Source organism: Centruroides sculpturatus, unplaced genomic scaffold (assembly GCF_000671375.1).
Source record: "Centruroides sculpturatus isolate CEXI.00-Female unplaced genomic scaffold, Cexi_2.0 scaffold280, whole genome shotgun sequence".
Taxonomy (NCBI): Eukaryota; Metazoa; Arthropoda; class Arachnida; order Scorpiones; family Buthidae; genus Centruroides; species Centruroides sculpturatus.
This window is the reverse complement of record NW_019384675.1, coordinates 728,756-747,396: the sequence shown is the minus strand read 5'-3', so window position 1 is coordinate 747,396 and position 18,641 is coordinate 728,756. Positions and strand designations below refer to the sequence as shown.

The 18,641-nt window shown below is 29.9% G+C and overlaps 1 protein-coding gene across 1 annotated transcript in view; it reads left to right on the top strand.

The window, feature by feature from the left end:
- Positions 1 to 429: 429 nt before the first annotated feature.
- The window catches only part of LOC111626836 (regulator of nonsense transcripts 1-like), a gene marked incomplete at its 5' end in the record, with an annotated part of 60,870 nt that continues 42,658 nt past the window's right edge, over positions 430 to 18,641 (top strand). Inside the window, 4 exons of the mRNA XM_023370353.1 lie at positions 430 to 582; positions 5,607 to 5,680; positions 7,769 to 7,941; positions 18,266 to 18,364. Coding sequence (XP_023226121.1) covers positions 430 to 582; positions 5,607 to 5,680; positions 7,769 to 7,941; positions 18,266 to 18,364 — 499 coding nt within the window. The remainder of the gene's footprint in view (positions 583 to 5,606; positions 5,681 to 7,768; positions 7,942 to 18,265; positions 18,365 to 18,641) is intronic.

Below are 18,641 nucleotides of genomic sequence, written 5' to 3'. Positions count from 1 at the left end.
TCTAATCAGAAAATTGATTTTAATGAGATATCTCTTTCTCTCTTGAATAAGTTACTTAAACTCTTAAAATGATCTATTAAATATATTAAATGATTTAGATAAATTAATTCTTGTTTGAAACTTATTGGTTTCAATATTTTCTTATTATGGTTTAATTATGATAACTCATACTCATATGATGATAATCACACTATAATACATAAAAAATTATATATAGTATTTCCTTAGTTCTTCACTAATATATAAAAATATAAAGGCAATATAATTAGTATTTTTCAATTTAGTAGTTAGAAACTGAGAATTTAAGTTATTGTAGGATCATTCCATCAGTTTGATCAGTAATATGTATATATAGACAATAGATCTTTTCGATCAAAGTGTTTGGTCTGCCATCTTCTACCTGTACAATAAGAATATAAATTTAGTTAATTACTTTTTTATAGGGACCCAGAACAATGGAAACCATTAATTGATGATAGAAGTTTTTTAGCGTGGTTGGTAAAAGTCCCACAAGAACAAGATCAGTTGAGAGCTCGTCAAGTTACTGCTCAACAAATAAATAAATTGGAAGAATTATGGAAGGTAAGAAAATAGATGTATGTTATAAGCTATTAGTAATTTTATACTTATACAGTAGAGTCTCAAAAACTCGGCACTCGATAACCTGGCAGTCCGGATAACTCGGCCACACCCTGGCAGGGCAAAAACATCCTTAGTTAATTAATTTTCATTATAGACAGCTTTATGCCTCATAAAGTATTTTTCTGAGGTCTGTCTTATCAGGTAAATTACTGTACACAGTGTATTCATTAATTTTCATTTTCATGTAGTATTGGCANCTCATAAAGTATTTTTCTGAGGTCTGTCTTATCAGGTAAATTACTGTACACAGTGTATTCATTAATTTTCATTTTCATGTAGTAAAGGCTCTATGCCTTCATGAAGGATGTACTTTTTCTTTATTTAAGGGTATTTGGGCAGTTTATTCTCTGTTGTATTCTCTGTTCAAGTAAACAATACATACAAGTACAGTACAGTATTTTCTGAGGAAACACTCATATTTATTTTTTTTTAACTCCATTCCCGATAACCCGGCATTTTCACAAACTCGGCCACCCTTCGGTCCACATTAGGCCGAGTTTTTGAGACTCTACTATAATAATATATATGTGAGGGCAAGGTGAAAAGTTCTTGCCCTAGTAGTGAAAAAATGAGTTTTTTATTTTAAAAATGCATTTATTTCTCAATGTAGTCTCCCTTTAGTTCAATACACTTTGTCCAATGTGTTTCTCCAATAACAGGATTCTATCCCTGAAGTGCGATTCTGGAAGGTCTTCAAAATATCCATTTACCGTTACTATCACCTCTTCACTTAATGTTTTCCTGCCAAAAATTTCTTAAGATTTGGGAATAAATGAAAGTCAGAGGGAGCCAAATCTGGCGAATAGGGAGGATGTTCCAACAATTCATACTTCAAATCCCTCAGTTTCCCCATTGCCAAAGCACCTTTGTTAGTAGGTACATTGTCCTGGTGAAAGAGGATTTTTTTTTCTTTTGCAAACCAGGCCTTTTCTCTCTAATTTTTTCATCTAGTTGGTCAAGAAGATGTGCATAGTATTCCCCATTATTTGTTTGACCCTTTGACAGGTAGTCAATTAAAAGAATTCCTTTGGAATCCCAAAAAACACTAGCCATAAACTTTCCAGCTGTTGCAATTGTCTTTGCTTTCTTCAGTGCAGAACCACTGCTTGGACTGTTGTTTTGACTCGGATAAAGCGGTGAACCCATGTTTCATTCATTGTAACAAATCTGTGCAGAAAATCAGTTGGATCCTTCTTAAAATGATGTAAACATTGCTGAGAAAGTCGATTCCTCATTTGTTTGTGATCAGCATTTAACAAATGTGGCACCCATCTTGCGCAATGCTTTCTCATACTGAGTTCTTCGTGTAAAATGTTCCGTACCATTTCTTCTGAGATGCCTACAGCCTTAGCCATCTCATACACCTTTAATCGTTGATCATCTAGAACCATATTGTGTATCTTCTCGATATTTTCTTCGGTAGTTGCAGTTTTTGGCCATCCTTCACGTGGATCATCTTCAATCAATGTACGACCACACTTAAACTCCACTGCCCATTATTTTACTGTTGATAATGAAGGTGCAGACTCCTTATACACTTCAACTTTGGATAAATTTCTGTTGGCGATAAACCATCCAAAACGAAGAATTTTATGACAGAACGATATTCGAGTTTATTCATTTTGTCAAAAACACACACAATACTTACTTTAAATGGCCGTATAAAACAAACTATTTGTCTGATCAAATTCACATTTGGTATTTACTTTTGTAACAAGTCTGGAAACAACCAAATGATACTTTCATTTGTAGTAGCACCATCTATGGGTTAGGTTGAAAACTTTTCACCTTGCTCATGTATATCTATGACTATTTATTATTTATCTAGTTGTTACAAAATTTTATGTAACTTTATAAAAACAATAAATATATAATTTATGCAGAAATATTTTTAATAAATTCACTATATAGGCAAAACAAAGCAAAGTTACTTTTCTTGCTTCTATGTTTTTTATGGCTATTTCTTCTTGTTTACACTTAAAGAAACTAAAGTAATTGTACACCTTTTTCCACCCATCTTGGATTTTTTACTATACATACTGATAGGTTCTCTTATTAAGTTAAGTATGAATCTGTTGGTTATATTTTTTATGACGAAAGAAGAGAAAAAGCCTGCCAAATTTCTGTGTGTGTCCCAGCAGATGACCATTTGCAATCATCATAATCATGCAAGACTAACATCAAGCACACAACCATAGCATGTCCACATTTTTTGTGTACACTTTCATTAGTTTTGTAATAATGAGCCTCCCATAATACTTTTAACAGTATTTTTCTTTTAATTTGGGCTTACTTTTCTCACTTATTTTCATTGTCCTGACTGCTTTAAGACCTGATGTTATATTAGTCCACCAAATAATTTTTGTTGTTAAGTTTTAAAGTTTACAACGTAGACCAATTCTTTTGTTTTTAATTGAAAATAATTTCATTACATTTTTTGATTTAAATATTTTTTACTTAAGATATTTGGTTAAAAGTTGTGTATATTTCTGTTTAATTGTAATAGAAAACTCTGAATTAATAGTGATTGAATATTATCATCTGTAAGACAAAATGTTCATAATTTTTAAGGAGTCGGTTTATTACTTGATAAAATAATTTTCAAGATTATTACTGTATTTACTCCATATAAGACGAGGTGTGACTTTAAAGATCAAAATAAAGAAAATTAGATTTATTAATACAATTCTAATTTTATTTCATTTAATCACAAGTAAAATATAAAATGAATGTAAATGCACATATTGTCCTGCAAAAATTATTGGCATTTTAAACTTTAAACAAAAATCTTGTAAAATCGACAACATAATTTGTTCATGTAAAGCTGGATAATCTGGAACCTTTTTTTTCCAATTCTTAAGTTGAATCCACTCTCCATTGATTACACTTATGAGTTTCTCCAAATTCTGATTTTCAAATAATTTGCTTTCACATGGGAATGGATTAAAACTGATATCATGCTCCTGTGTAATTTTGGAATTTCAATCTGGAATTCAATTCAAAACCTTTGCTTTTCCTATTGCTATTCATCTTTACTCCTTACAATGTACAAGAATGATTTAAACAACCCAGATAAAATACTTGTTTTTAAATACAGGAGGGTAAGCATCCAGTAAAAATGTGAATACACAGTTCACAAAAATTATTTGCAAAAATACAAAGAATCTTCACTCTTGTGTATAGGACGATCTAGGAATTTGAATCTGTGATTAAAAAAACCTCGTCTTATATGTGAATAAATACAGTATATCTTATCATCTGATCTAAACTTACTTGCAATTTAAAACTGAATGTAAAAATATAGAACAACTTCCAGTTGAACAATAAAAAGGTAACATAATATGAGGCATGTTCGGAAAGTAAGTACCATTTTGGAAAAACTCACATAAAAAATCTTTTTTCAAAACAAAATTTATTTTTGCATGAAAGAGCATGTCGGAAATTACTTTTCTACATAGTTACCACCATTGTTCAGACATTTGTCATAACCGGAAACCACCTTGTCTATACCCTCTTCAAAGAAAGATGCCGCCAGTGAAGACAGCCACTGCTGAACATTGGTTGTTGCGTATTTATCGCTGGCAAAGCGCCTTCCTCCAAAATCACGCTTCAAGTTCAAGAACAAATGGTAGTCTGCAGGTGCAAGATCGGGGCTGTATGGCGGGTGATCGAACTGCTCCCAACCAAATTATTGAATAACGTTTTGAGTGACACCAGCAGTATGGGGACATGCGTTGTTGTGAAGCAACACGATGCCTTTACTGAGATTTCCACACCTTTTGTTTTGACTTGCATGGCGAAGTTTTCGCAATGTTTCACAGTTTCGTTCTGCATTGATGGTTTCACCTCTGGGAAGGAACTCAACAAGCAGAACATCCTGTTTGTCTCAGAACACAGTGCACGTGATTTTTCATGCTGACAATGTTGTTTTCAATTTGTGTCTTGGGGGGGACCATGAGTGCCTCCACTCCATCGACTGTTGTTTTGATTCTGGAGTGACATGATAAACCCAAGTTTCATCACCGGTAACAATTTTGTTTAGGAAATCGTTACCCTCTTCACTGTATCGGGTAAGAAATGTCAAAGCACTTCCAAGTTGCTTTGTTTTGTGGACATCCGTAAGCATTTTGGGAACCCAACGGAAACACAATTTGCAATAATTTAAGCGATTTGTGACAATCTCATGCAAAACAGTTTTTGAAATTTGTGGAAACTCATCACAAAGCAATCTTATTGTGAACTGTCTGTTTTCAAGAATTTTCTCATTCATTTTTGCAACAAAACCATCATTGACAACAGAAGGCCGGCCACTCTGTGCTTTATCATGAACATTGGTGCATCCAGCATTGAATTGTTGAACCCACTTTTTCACCATTCCATCACTCATCACATTTTCACCATAAATCTCTACAAGTTGACGATGAATTTCAACTGGCTTAATATTCTTTTCGTTCAAAAACCATATTACAGAACGCACTTCACAGTCGGCCAGATTGTCAATCGTCTTAAACATTTTGAATGCTCACTAACATGTGGGAAAACAACACAATTTGGCTCTAATGGTGTCACTGGACTGACAATCAACTATAGACATGTGTGCGCAGGCACTGAACTGCAATACTACCTCTGCGATGGCGGTAGAATGAAATGGTACTTACTTTCCAGACATGCCTCGTATTGATATAATTAGTTTCAGAATTAACAGAATATTTATTGGTTTACTAACTTATTTGTCCATACTGAGTTTATACTCATGTATTTAATATTTCTGTAGTTTATCTTATATGGTAACTTTTTTCTTCCAAGAATATAAAATTAAAAATATACACAGTTGGGAATATTTCTGTAATAAAATTATTTATAGTTAAAATTTTTAGCATTTTCAATAAATATTTTATGATTGTTTTCATTATAATAATATTTGCTTTTTAATCGTTAATAAAAATTTAAATTTTATATTATAGGATAATGTTGATGCAACTTTTCAAGATTTAGAAAAACCAGGAGTTGATGAAGAACCTCAGCAAGTTCTCCTGAGGTAATATAAGTTTTTGTTAGGGTTAATGTTATTAAAGGAATTATTATATTATATTATATGATTATTTGTAAGTTTTAAAAAATTATTATTTTTTTAATTTGAGTTTTAAAGAAATTTGTAAATAAAAATAGAAAGTTAAATTTAAGAATATTTTTTATGATTTGGAATGTATATATTTCATAATATATTTTGAATAAGAAAATCTTGCACACCTTGAAATTCAACTCATAAATCATAAAAATCATGTTTATTAGATATTGCAAATTAACCTAGTCATTCAAACCCAAGCATTTCTGAATTATTGATATCATCAGCATTTGATGGTGTATTTGTAATTATGACAATAGGAAGTGTATATTTCATTATTATTTCACATTATGCTCTTATACTTCAGGGTATACCTATATGTTGGTGTTTAAAATTTGAAAGTTTATTGAAATTAGGGTTTCTCATTTCCCAGTCTTTTGCTTGTCCTGGGATTCCGGGATAAAAGTGAACTGTTTTCCGGGATCCCGGGATAGAATCAATTATTTTTAAGGTATACAAAATATCTTGAACTTAAATGATATAATTATTTTTCATTTTTTAAAGTAATTTTAAAGTTCTGTATCATCCAAAATCATATTAATAATGCTGTGTAAGATATATAATAAAAATTACCTTTGAATTACGTAGAAATTTTCACAAATAGAAAAAAATTTATTAAAGTTTGCTAGAAACTGCATACAACAACAAAAATGCTTTGAATTGAGTTAAAAATTAAAAATTGAACTTAGATAAAACTTATAACTTAGAAGGTAATTTTCGTTTTTTAAATAAAATATAATACAAAATATTGTAAACATTTATAAGATTTTAAAAAGCAAAGATGATCAATACTCCGATCACTCACTTTAATTCTTATTTTAGTAACGAAAAGTCTCGCTACTGAGAATGCCCTTTCCGATTCAATTGATGTGATTGGAATCGTGTTTAATGCATTTAAGAGAAGACAGATATTATGTGTTTTTTTCACCTGTAGCCTAGAAGATTTCGAGATTGTAGTAATTGTTTTGCTCTCTAGTATTTTTCATTTGTCTACCTCGGCTGCTTTAATAGTGGCATCGAGCTTATAGCTCAATAATTCAGCAATTAGTTTGGTTTTAGTAATCAGGTTTATGAAGAAAAACTTCATACTTGCAGACTTTATACTTGTTTGTATCTTTGCCCAATTTGCACAATCTGGTGTTACTCATTTATTGAAGCTACTGGGCATGGTTAAAAATTAAGATAGTGTAAGCACAATTATTCCATATATAATGGGTTCTGACAAGTAAAGAATTTTCAGAGTCCTGCCATAAATAAGCTACGTATTGATTATCGACCATTTGTGACATGCCATAACGAGCAAAAATGTAAAAAAAAAATTAATAGGTAGGTTTAAAATTAATAAATACAAATGTATTCTGACAGTGAATGAGACAATTATGCTTTCTGTTTGCAAAATTTCTTAACCTTAACACAAAATAAGAAAAAAAGTGAATTTTTAAGAAATTTGCGGGATTTCCTGGGTTAAAAAAACAACCGGGATCCCGGAATCCTGTTTGAGAAACACTAATTGAAATAGTATCTAAATGTTATTATATATATATTATAAAGAAGTGGTTATTTTCTGTAGATATTTGTTGTATTAATGTTGTTTTAAACATTAAGTTTTGCTAATTTCATCCAAAATATTATTACAAACATCTGATTAATGCTTAGTATTTTATTTTAAATTTATTAGCATCTTAAAAATTGCTAATCTTAAAGAAAAATCAGTTATTTTAAATTTGTTTATATTACAATAAACAAGTTATAGATGTAAATTCAAATTTTCAATAAAAAAAATCAACTATGTATGTGGCAAATTATAACCCCTCTTATAATCTTGAGTTATGAGCATGAATATCTGTGTAAATTACAATAAAAGTTTAAAATATAATATGAATTTTGATATATTTTACAAATATTTGAATTTTTATGTAAACTTTAAACATTAAGAAAGCTTAATAAAATTTTTATTGTTTACAAAATTCTTAATTATTTTATGATTTAATTATTATATAGATATGAAGATGGATACCAGTATCAAAATATATTTGGACCACTTGTTAAAATGGAAGCTGACTATGATAAAAAGTTAAAGGAATCACAAACACAGGATAATATTGAAGTGCGGTGGGACATTGGTCTGAATAAGAAAATTATTGCTTATTTCACTATTGCAAAATCTGATACAGGTAAAGTTTAAAATAGTTTAAGTTAACATATACAAAAAAGATTTTGCTATTTATAAAATCAAATATTGCACAAGGACAGTTTGATGTTAAAGGTACAGGTATTGATTATATATGACCTACATATAAAGCCACAATGTCATGGGCATGTATGATTATGTGGTGGAGAATAGTAGTTGCTGTGCGTTTGTTGTTTTTCTCCCTTTGCTAGTCTTCATTTAACAAGCAAACAAAATTATATGATTGAAAATTATTTCAAGTTTGAGGTGCATGTAATTATCAGAATTTTACAAGCAGAAGGAATAAATCACAGAGTTAACCATTTTCTAACTTGTGATAAATTTATCGCCAGAATGTTTTAAGCAGAAAAGAAGTGTATGTATGGTGCAACAAATTCAAAGATGACTGAACTGTAGTGAATGAAGACCTAGAAGAAAACAGTGACAGGCTAAGGAATTTGCACACTGATAAAAATTGTATCATTATTGAAGGTTTGAAAAAAGATGATCAAAGTTAAAGGTTGTGAAATCATGTTGGATTTAAAGTTCCATAAAATGTCTTATCACTGGAGATTCTGAAAATGCTGACCAAATGAACACACATGAAAGAATGGCTGGTTTACTTGAAAATCTATGATTACCAAGATGAAGAAGAATCTTTTGTAAAAGCATCATTGTAGGAGATGAAACATGCACTTGAGTTTACACCAGAGTAAAAAAGAAACTCCATGATATGGAAACATTCTTATTACCAACTGCAAAATTTTGAAGTTTAGCCATCTGGAAGCAACTATATTCAGGGATTGTAAAGGTGAATTTCTTCTGCTGAACACAACATTAACAGTGATAGATACTGCAAAACTGTCAAAAAATTGCCTGAAGTCATTAATGTGAAAGAGGTGAGGATAGTTACATACTGGAGTGAGATTTTACACGATCTTACTTATTAAACCAGAAAAAGCTTGGTTGGGAAAGTGGGAAGTTCTGTATTATTCATTGCATAGTCCTGTTTGTACTCCATCAGATTTTCATCTATTTGTCCATGAATTTCTTATTGGGAAAAAGATTCAAGAACCAAAATGCATTGCAGTTGTACAGTACTTAGACAGGAGAACTACTAGGAAGAAATATTTAAACTTATGAAATGCTGTGATAAATGTTTATGGAAAAGCAAATATAAGTTATTGGTGTCCATTAAATTTTTTCAAGATTTTTACAATAAATAAGTTGTTGTAATTTTGATCTGTACCTTAATTATCATACAGCCTTTGCATTACAATGAGATTATAATTTAATTTGATAGACTATGAAAATCTGTTTGTTAAACTAGCTGATACTGATTAAACTACCTGATTAATTTTTATATAGTGGATATTTTGTACCATTACTCATTATCTCATTTATAAAATGTTAAGTTTCAATTGTAATAAAATGCTTTTTATATTAATAGCTAAATTGAAATTTGTTTTTATATATTCTAATTAAAACATTTTATTATTAATTAAAAATTTGATGATTATTAACAATATGGTCATGTTGATATGCCACCCCCTATGTAAAACAAGTATCACATAAAACAGAATTTTGCATTAATTTGTATTCTGCCAAGTATTCCAGATAATTATCTAAAATCTATTTATCATAACTTGGCACCTACTGTAAACAAAGATTTTGTCGTATTAATCAGCCAGAGATTTTCATTGGTCAAATCACAATCGGAAGTGGCTACACACACGTTGACCAGTTAAGCCCCTTTCTCTGCACATGTTAAAGTAGGTCAATGGTCACAACAATTTAAAAATTACCGAGATAATACTTGGAAAAGTCATTATAGCCTACTTTAACATTTTTACGTAGCCATTTAAATTATTTCCATTGTTTAAATATAGTTTGTCAAAAATTATTATTAAATATATATTATTAAGATTTACACAAAACATATTTATAATTGTGTAGTTGAACATACTTCAGAATTTTTATCTACATAACTATTTTATTAAATAGATATAAAACAAAACCAAAAAAAAAAATTCTCTGGCAATCCTTAAAAATCATATGCAAACCTCCAAAGGAAAACATTACTGTAATGTATGAATTTACCTATGTGATATTTATATAATTAAAAATTTTTTAAAATAATTATAATATAAACTTGCCTTATTAATCAACTGTATCAGAAGATAGTTACTCAAAGTAATCATTTATATTGCTTTTGTCACTACTTGTGTTCAACTGAATAATCAGTTTTTCTACAATAGTTTCTGAAATCTCATCAAGTTTCACACTCGTTGTTGTTCTTTTTCTATACATTTGATACATTTTCTCCATCATTCTTCAGTTATTTATTGAATAGCTTTATTCATTAAAATTTATGCATCCAACAGTTTGAATGATGTGTTGTGACATGTGACATGCGATGTAACCTTTCATATCTGCCCATATCAATTCAATAGGATTTAGATTACACTGATACGGGTAAATGTAACACATTATTACCTATTTCTTTGGCCATTTCCTCAATAATATATATATCGTATTTATGTTTTACTTTTTTAACAATATCCAAAAGTTCTATTTTCAACATTTTGTCATTATGACGAACCTTATTTTTTTCCAACAAAGAAATTATGTCAGCTTTTTTCCAACTACAATTTGGAATCTTCTCAATTTTAGCTGAGTGATATGGAGCATTTTCTATGACAACAAAAGCATTACTTTCTAATTTTGATAATATTTTTTCAAACCATTTTTTAAAATTATTGCTATCCATGTCTTCATGGTAATCTTTTGTTGACTTTGATTCAAATTCATATAGACCACCATTAAGAAAATCTGTATTGCTGCCTGTATGAACAAGAACTATTCGTTTTCCCTTTCCAGAAGGATTTTTCAATCCAGTAGATCATCCAGATATAAAAGCTTTGTGATATGATGTAATTGAACGGACCTTCCATAATACTTTATTCTTGGTAAGGCCCATATTAATTCATGTTTCGTCCAAATAGTAAATCTTATGGCCTAAAGAACACATTTCTCTTATTTTTTGTAGATATTGTCTTTGCCATAAAATGATATTGTCTCTTTCAATTAATCTACTATTTCTGTTTCGGTTTGTATATTTAAAATTAAGTAATTTTAACAAATTATATATCGTGGATCGAGTAGAGTCTGTTAAACCTGGATCATCATTAACAGCCTGTAATACCTTATATACAGTAGGTAATTTGTTTAAAAAATAAAAATTGTGTACTTTACCTCTAATGGCACATTTTGTGAATTCATCATATTTGTCAACAAGTTGAGTACGCTGACAGATTTTTGAAGGAGTTATTACTTTACCATTAGTAAAATATTCTTTACAAATTCTGTAAATGCTCCTTTCTGATATCCCTGTTGTCTTTGCTACCATTTTCACTATATTTCTCACACAGACTTCTGGATTCATTTCAGTCAAAGAATTAAACAAGTTTAATACTATTCATTTATCCAAGCTCCTCAGCGATTTTCCTTGTCAATGTTTAATGGTATTTAGATTCAAGTTTTCCATTTTTGTTATTTGACAACACACAGTTTGAAATAAAGATAGTTATTGTAATAAATGGAAAATGAAACCAAAACATTATAGTGCGCATGACTGGAAAAAGTTTATTTTTAATGATTCAGAATGTGCAAATATTCATTAAAACAACAATTTAACAAATATGAAATAATTACATTTATAATCATTGCTAAGTGACTAGTATTTCATTAATGATTTTATAAATAATTAAGAACTATTTTCTGCGGATGAATGAGGTGCAATGTGGTTTCTAATTGATGGACGTGGGTTTAAACCAAAAAAAAACAAGTGATGTGTGTCTTAGTTTGTTTACAGTAGGTGCCAAGTTACAATAAATAGACTATAGATATTTATTCAACCATTTGTTACAATTAACCATTCAAATGTGTTTAAAACATTTTTCTTGTGTTTTTCTGTAATGAATATTTTAATCTAGTATTTCTGAATGTTTAGAGTAAAATTTTATTATACTGTATTAAGGACACTGCTTGTGTCCAAATACACAAGCAGTGTCCTTACAAGGATACTCACCATAATGAGTAGCATTTAGAAGTTCTCTACATTCAGAATGTCAAAAGCTGGTTAAGCACAGTTCATGAAATTAAGAATCAGATTCAGTGGCACTAGCAGTGTTATACATAGCAGTTGACTTTTAGAAGAACATAGTGATGAATATCCCTACTGCTTTTGTTTTAATTCTCTGAATATAGTTGTGTGTTTTAAAATATTGTTACATCTTTCCTTAAATTTCATTGTACAAATGAGATTGTCATTTTATTCATAAAAGAAATCTGCAAGGCATTTGGCATCATTCAAGTAATGCCTGCTGTCAAATGCTTTCAAGTTGAGTTTCTTTTTTTAAAGTTATTCTTCAACTTTGTTCCCATGTTCCCAAAATAAGCTCCTGTAGAGCTTGTTTGTTCAAATTCAAACAAGCACTCTTAATTGGAATATGCAGACAATAGCTTGTCTGCATATTCCAATTAAGAGATAGATAGACAACTTTTATCTCATTATTTGCAAACATATTTGCATCATTGGCTATCCTGGAGCATTGTTTAGTACAAAGGAGACTTTGAATGGAAACTCATTTTTCTTTCCGTCATTCTTTAACTCCAGAAATGAAGCAGTGGTGGAAACACTTCAAAAAGAGGTTCATCATCTAAGTTTTCTTGTTTCACATACAATACACAGATAGCATATTCTTGTTATGTCCTCTAAAGTTCTTGTATTTTCGTACTTGATAAATTAGATAAAGCTGTCAGTGGCCTGTTGCATTACCACAAAATAGCAGCATATCTCAATCTCTTGGCACCTTAAAGTGTGTCTTCTCTTCATTGGCTATACAGGTACACTCTAGTATATAGGTATTGTGAGAGTAGCCAAGGACGTAGGTCTCAATCTACGCCACTTACGGGCACTAGTCGGTGAGACTAGTTCTCTAGAAAGCAGATCACTAGATCTGATCTCAAATATTTCATAGGAGAGCGATATCAAAATTTATCCGAACTGCGAAGTTCAGATGCTCGTCAGGTTCCCGACACCAGTTTGTCAATTTTCTCATTGCGCGGACAAACACGCGTATGAGATCTGATTCGGAATCAATTTAAGAGACATTTAAGTAAACTTAACAAGAGTAAATTTAATAATTCAAAACAACCGAATACAAATTACAACGAACAAGGGATATCAATAGGACAATTAAGCTACATGAGTTATAGTCTAAGACTTATTTTATACTGATGCGCGATCGAGAGAGAGAGCTCACAAAATCATTCTAAACATACGACCTGTTTAGTTGTCGTCGTTCGTCTTCATCTCTGTAGGTAAGGGACATCTTGTAGATAGAGTTCATTTACTTCTTCATACGGGAGATCAATACGTGCACAAATATAAAAGTATCTTCACTAAGTTTAGACTCGGAACTTAGTCTATGGGACTCGTTTAAGGGCCTTGGTCATCAGGAGGAGAACTGTGTGGAGTTTTGACGCTTCGGATCTGTCGAAGAACTCCCCGAATTCGGACTAATTTCCCTTTATATCTCCTGAATTTCGACCAATCATCGGCCAGTAACTCTTTCATGAGAACGGATGAATGAGGGGTAACCATTTCCCATCTGAGTGAGATTTTTAACCAGATAAGGGAAAGTCAGAGGATGTTCTCTTCTGTGAAAGGAAGTAGCATCTGTTATCTGGTTTTTTCCCACGTCCAAAACACTAGTTTTCACAAAAAATGAAGTAATATTTTGTGTCGATAATTTAATATTATCAATAAAAATTATTAAATGTGACCCAGGGCCTTTCGGGTCTCACAGTATATAGGCATTTTCTTTTAAAATAATGCTGTCTTGTTGACATTGTAAACGTGTTTAGATTTATATTCATTACTATTGATGAGCTTCAGCTGTGCAGAGATAGCATCAGAAGTGTCAAACTCAAACTACTTAAGTGTCAATTTTTTGTCTGGAGTATGACAGCGGGCCAGGTGTTTTTAGCTTTTGTAGCCAAAAATTTTTTTAAAAGTATCCCAAAAGTAGCTGACTCAAAAAATTCGTTTTTAATAACCCAAGATTTGAAAATAAATTTAAAAAAAAAACCATTTGTACTTTTCCAGCAATAACTTTAATCACAGAACAAACATTTTTGGCCAATTTACAGCCCTGAAGCAGGTCTGTAAACTGATTCAAAAATAAGGATTGCAAAACTCAAAGTACAAGAATAAACTGTAATTTACTAATATTTTGAAAACACACATTTTATATGCAAAATAGTGTGAATTATGTAATAAATGATGTTGTGAAGACAGACTTTAATTTGAAATTCAAAAGATGAGATATCATAATGTAAACAAGAAATTAAACATATTTATTTTATTTGATATATTTTTAACTCTAAGTAATATGAATAAATAAAAATAGAAACAATAATAATAATAATTGAGTTCAACTATTTGATTTATTAGTTTATTATTTGTTTAAGTACAAAATATCACATTTTCTTTGGTATCAATATAATAAAATATAAACAAATAGCATTATTGAATTCATGTCGCGGGCCACAAGTAATTGTCTCTTTGACATGCCTGCTCTAAAGCAAAGTTTTCATAATTTTTATTTCATAATGTAAGTACAGTTCATTTCAAAATTATAAACACACCCAACTTTTTTCAATAACAAAAACATTAACAATAATAATGTATTTATTACATTAAATTGAAGTTATAAACAACATACTAAACATTTTCTGAAATTTTTAGAGCTATCTATCTGGCAATTACAAAAAAATTATCACAGATTTTCAGTTTTTAATTGTTTCAAAAGTATAAAAAAACAGGTGCATAAAATTAGTATGATAATTTTTTTTATTAATTATTGGTTTAATTAGTTGTTATCAGAGGGTAGTATCGTTCGTTATTACAAACATGGCACCAATTTTAAACAGTTTTTTTGTGATTTAAAACAACGCCTTGTGAAAAACACTAACAGAGTTAAAAATACATGAAATTTACGAACTAAAAGGAGCAGGACAATCTCTAAGACAAATTTCAGCAGCTGTAAATCGACCTACATGTGCTGTGAGAAATGTGTTAACTCAGGATGAAAATTATGGCAGAAATAAGCTATGTGGAAGGCCTACACTCCTTACACTTAGAAATGAAAGAAAGGTTTTTTTGACAACTGACAGTCAACAAGTTGTCAGAGAATCAGCATAGAAGGTAGAATGAATTCAGAAAAGTATCAAGAAATGTTGTATCAAAATTTAATAACTTTTGGATCACTTATTGGGTGAGAAAACTGGCAATTTCAACAGGATAAATTCTGCCATTCGTGCATCAAAGTCAACTAAAAATTGATTTGCTGAAAAAAAAATTAATGTGATTGATTGGCCATGATGGAGCCCTGATATGAATCTGATAGAGAATGTTTGGGGCATTATGAGTCTTCTTGTTTATAGTCAAAACAGACAATACAATACTGTAAATGCACTGAAATTAGCTATGATGGATTGTTGGAAAAATATTAAACAAGAATAACTTCAAAAACTAATAAAATGTATGCCTGACAGAGTATTTGAATTAATTAAATCAAATGGTGGACCTACAAAATATTGAAACATCAAAAATCATTTTTTATGCACCTGTGTTTATACTTTTGAAACAAAAATTGAAAATCTGTGATAATTTTTTTTTTTTTTTTTTTGTGATTGTCAGATAGCTCTAAAAATTTCAGAAAATGTTTAAATTGATATTGTAAACAACATACTGATGTAATAAATACATTACTATTGTTAATGTTTTTGTTATTGAAAAAAGTTGGGTGTGTTTATAATTTTGAAATGGACTTTATCTTTTGAAGTTCTGGAACCATTTTGCTGATAATAAAAATAGTATCTATAATTCTGCTGATTGAGGAAGTCTGTTGCTTACATCTGTTGTAAAGAATCAGAAAATCATACTAAAATCTACAGGCAGGTTTTCTTATATTGATCCATCCAATCCAGAATGAAAAATGCATCTCCATTTTTAACATTATGTTATCAGGCATGTAACTTGTGTGTTTAGTAGTTCAAATTTCAACAGCTTGCACTGTCTCTCTGATCTCATATCCTTGTTTTCATATATTGTAAGACATTTTTGCAACATCAAACATGTGACCTCTATTCATGTATGGGACCTTCTAAACGGCTTGCACTGTCACTTATTTAAAGGCTGTACTGTCTCATCTAATGTCATTATTGTTTCCAGTCTTTGCCTTTCTCTATCATTAGCTGAACTTTTTAGAACTTATGGTATTTACTTAAGCATAGGTATTTTATGCATGAGCAGCCATAAAGCAGCCTAAGAAATAATGGACATTGCCTTGCTGTTATTTCATAGTGCCAAAATTTTAATTTTAGCTTTATTTTTACTTCTGCATAGCTTGAAACTGCTATACAATCTGAAACTTCTTTCTACTTTTTCATATTTTCATTAAAACCTTCTGTTTTTATTTCATCACAATAATTTTTTTCTTAACCTATTCGATGTTGAAATTCTTCTCCGTTGCCTGTGACGCCATGTTGAATTTTCGTCAATGTTAAGCCTAACTAAAAAAAATTTTTTTTTTAAGTAATAATTGTGTTTACTGTGTCGTTAAAAATTATTTTTTTTATGTTGCACAAACAAAATAAATATATTGAAAAATATAAAAACAAAAAAAAATTATATTTCAAAAGTTTGTTTTAATATAAAAATTATGATGCATAGTGACATCTGGTATAAAAAACGTTCCGATACAGACACCAAAATATTCGGGGGTCACCCACACAGGTCAATGAGGTCAACATGGAAATTTTCAGGAACAATGCAGGACAAGTTAAAGATAGGCTGTAAAAATTGCTTTTAATTTTTATACCATTACTTTTGTTACACAAAGAATTTTATAATAAAAGTAGTCAGTATGTGAATTAATAGTTAGAATTAACCTGTGCATCCAAAGGTAAACCAAATCATTTGCCAGCTGTGAAAATACAAATTCATGAATTATCGTTTTCACAAATAAAGACCCAATTGTATTATTGTTTAATACAGTGAATATGTACTACATAAACATCACTAAGCCTGATGTATTAATAATAAACCAAACAATTTCCATTGGGCTATTTTTTACTGCTGTTGTATGCAAAAATTTGTCATGTGATTCAAAATATTTTTCATAATTTCTATCAGAAATGCAGAAATTGTTTAAAAGTTTTAATTATACAGATATACCTCAAGTTACATCGTTCTCGATTATACATCATTTGTCAAAAAATATATGGAAAAATAAAAATCAAGTTTAAGTCATTTTATTCGACTACGTCCGTCCACCACAAATATTGAATATCACTAGAAAAGCATTAAAAGCACATAAATTTATATTAAAATATGTACATTTACAGTAAATGTTAATATAATCATCATAAATCCTAGAGAATGAAACATGAAAACATCTGTGTTTCTGTGTTGTCATCTTATTTAGTGGTCTTTAACTGCTCAATATTGGTGTTTTCCATGGTAACTCCAATATCTATTATTTGGCGTCATTGTCAGCAGCACTCAATATTGGTAAATTTAATATAAATTTGTTTATTTTCTACTGTCGCAAGATAATTTTAATAACTGTATTTGTTATTTAACCTTACAAAATCATCTTATTTTATAATGTCTTAGAGCAAACCACATTCACAAATAAAGAGTCTGCGATGTACTGTAAACATCGTGAAATTGTAAACATGCACATTTATAAGTATATACTGTACATACTGTACATGAATTTGTAAATTTAGATTACTTTTTTCTGTACTATATTAAAAACTGAAATTTATTTGTTTGTAAGCTTAAAACAGATTATTAAAAATTAACCATATATTATTAAAAATGCATTTATAAATAAAATACAGAACTGGGAATGGTTATTTATGGTTTAGCCTTGTGACAAATAAATTTGAGTTATGTCGTTTTTCGACTTAAGCCGCCTCTCCTGGAACCAATTACCGACGTAAGGCGAGGTATAACTGTATATCAATACATATTACAAAAATGTATTTAAAATATATTGTTTTTTGTATTTTTTATTATTAAATTCTTTAAAATATAATTATATTGGAATTAGAAATATAAGTGATATGTATGAAGCTGACATTTAAAACTTTGTCATAAATTTTTTCATAAAAATTATATAAAATATTAAAGAAAAAAAATTTCTGAGTTTAACATTTTTGAAAATATTTTGCTCTTTTATTTTACACAGAAATGAGACTTATGCATGGAGATGAATTAAGATTGCGCTATCTTGGTGAATTGCAGAAGCCTTGGTCAGGAGTGGGTCATGTCATCAAAATACCAGATAGTATCCTTTTTTATTATTATTATTATTATGTTGAGTTTAGTGAGTTTTACTCGGTTCACACCGGTGGCTGTGTACTATGCCGGACCAGAGTCAAGGCATAGCAACCAAAACAAAACTAAAATTAAATAAGTGTGTCAGTGTCTGTATTCAGGAATTTCCTAACAATGTGGCATGTATTCAATATAGTGGCCTTCTGTAGTGTTATGTATGTATTTCTACTCAATTCTAATGTTCCCAGGCTTTTGTGTAGTGTGTGTGGTATCACACCTGTACAGGA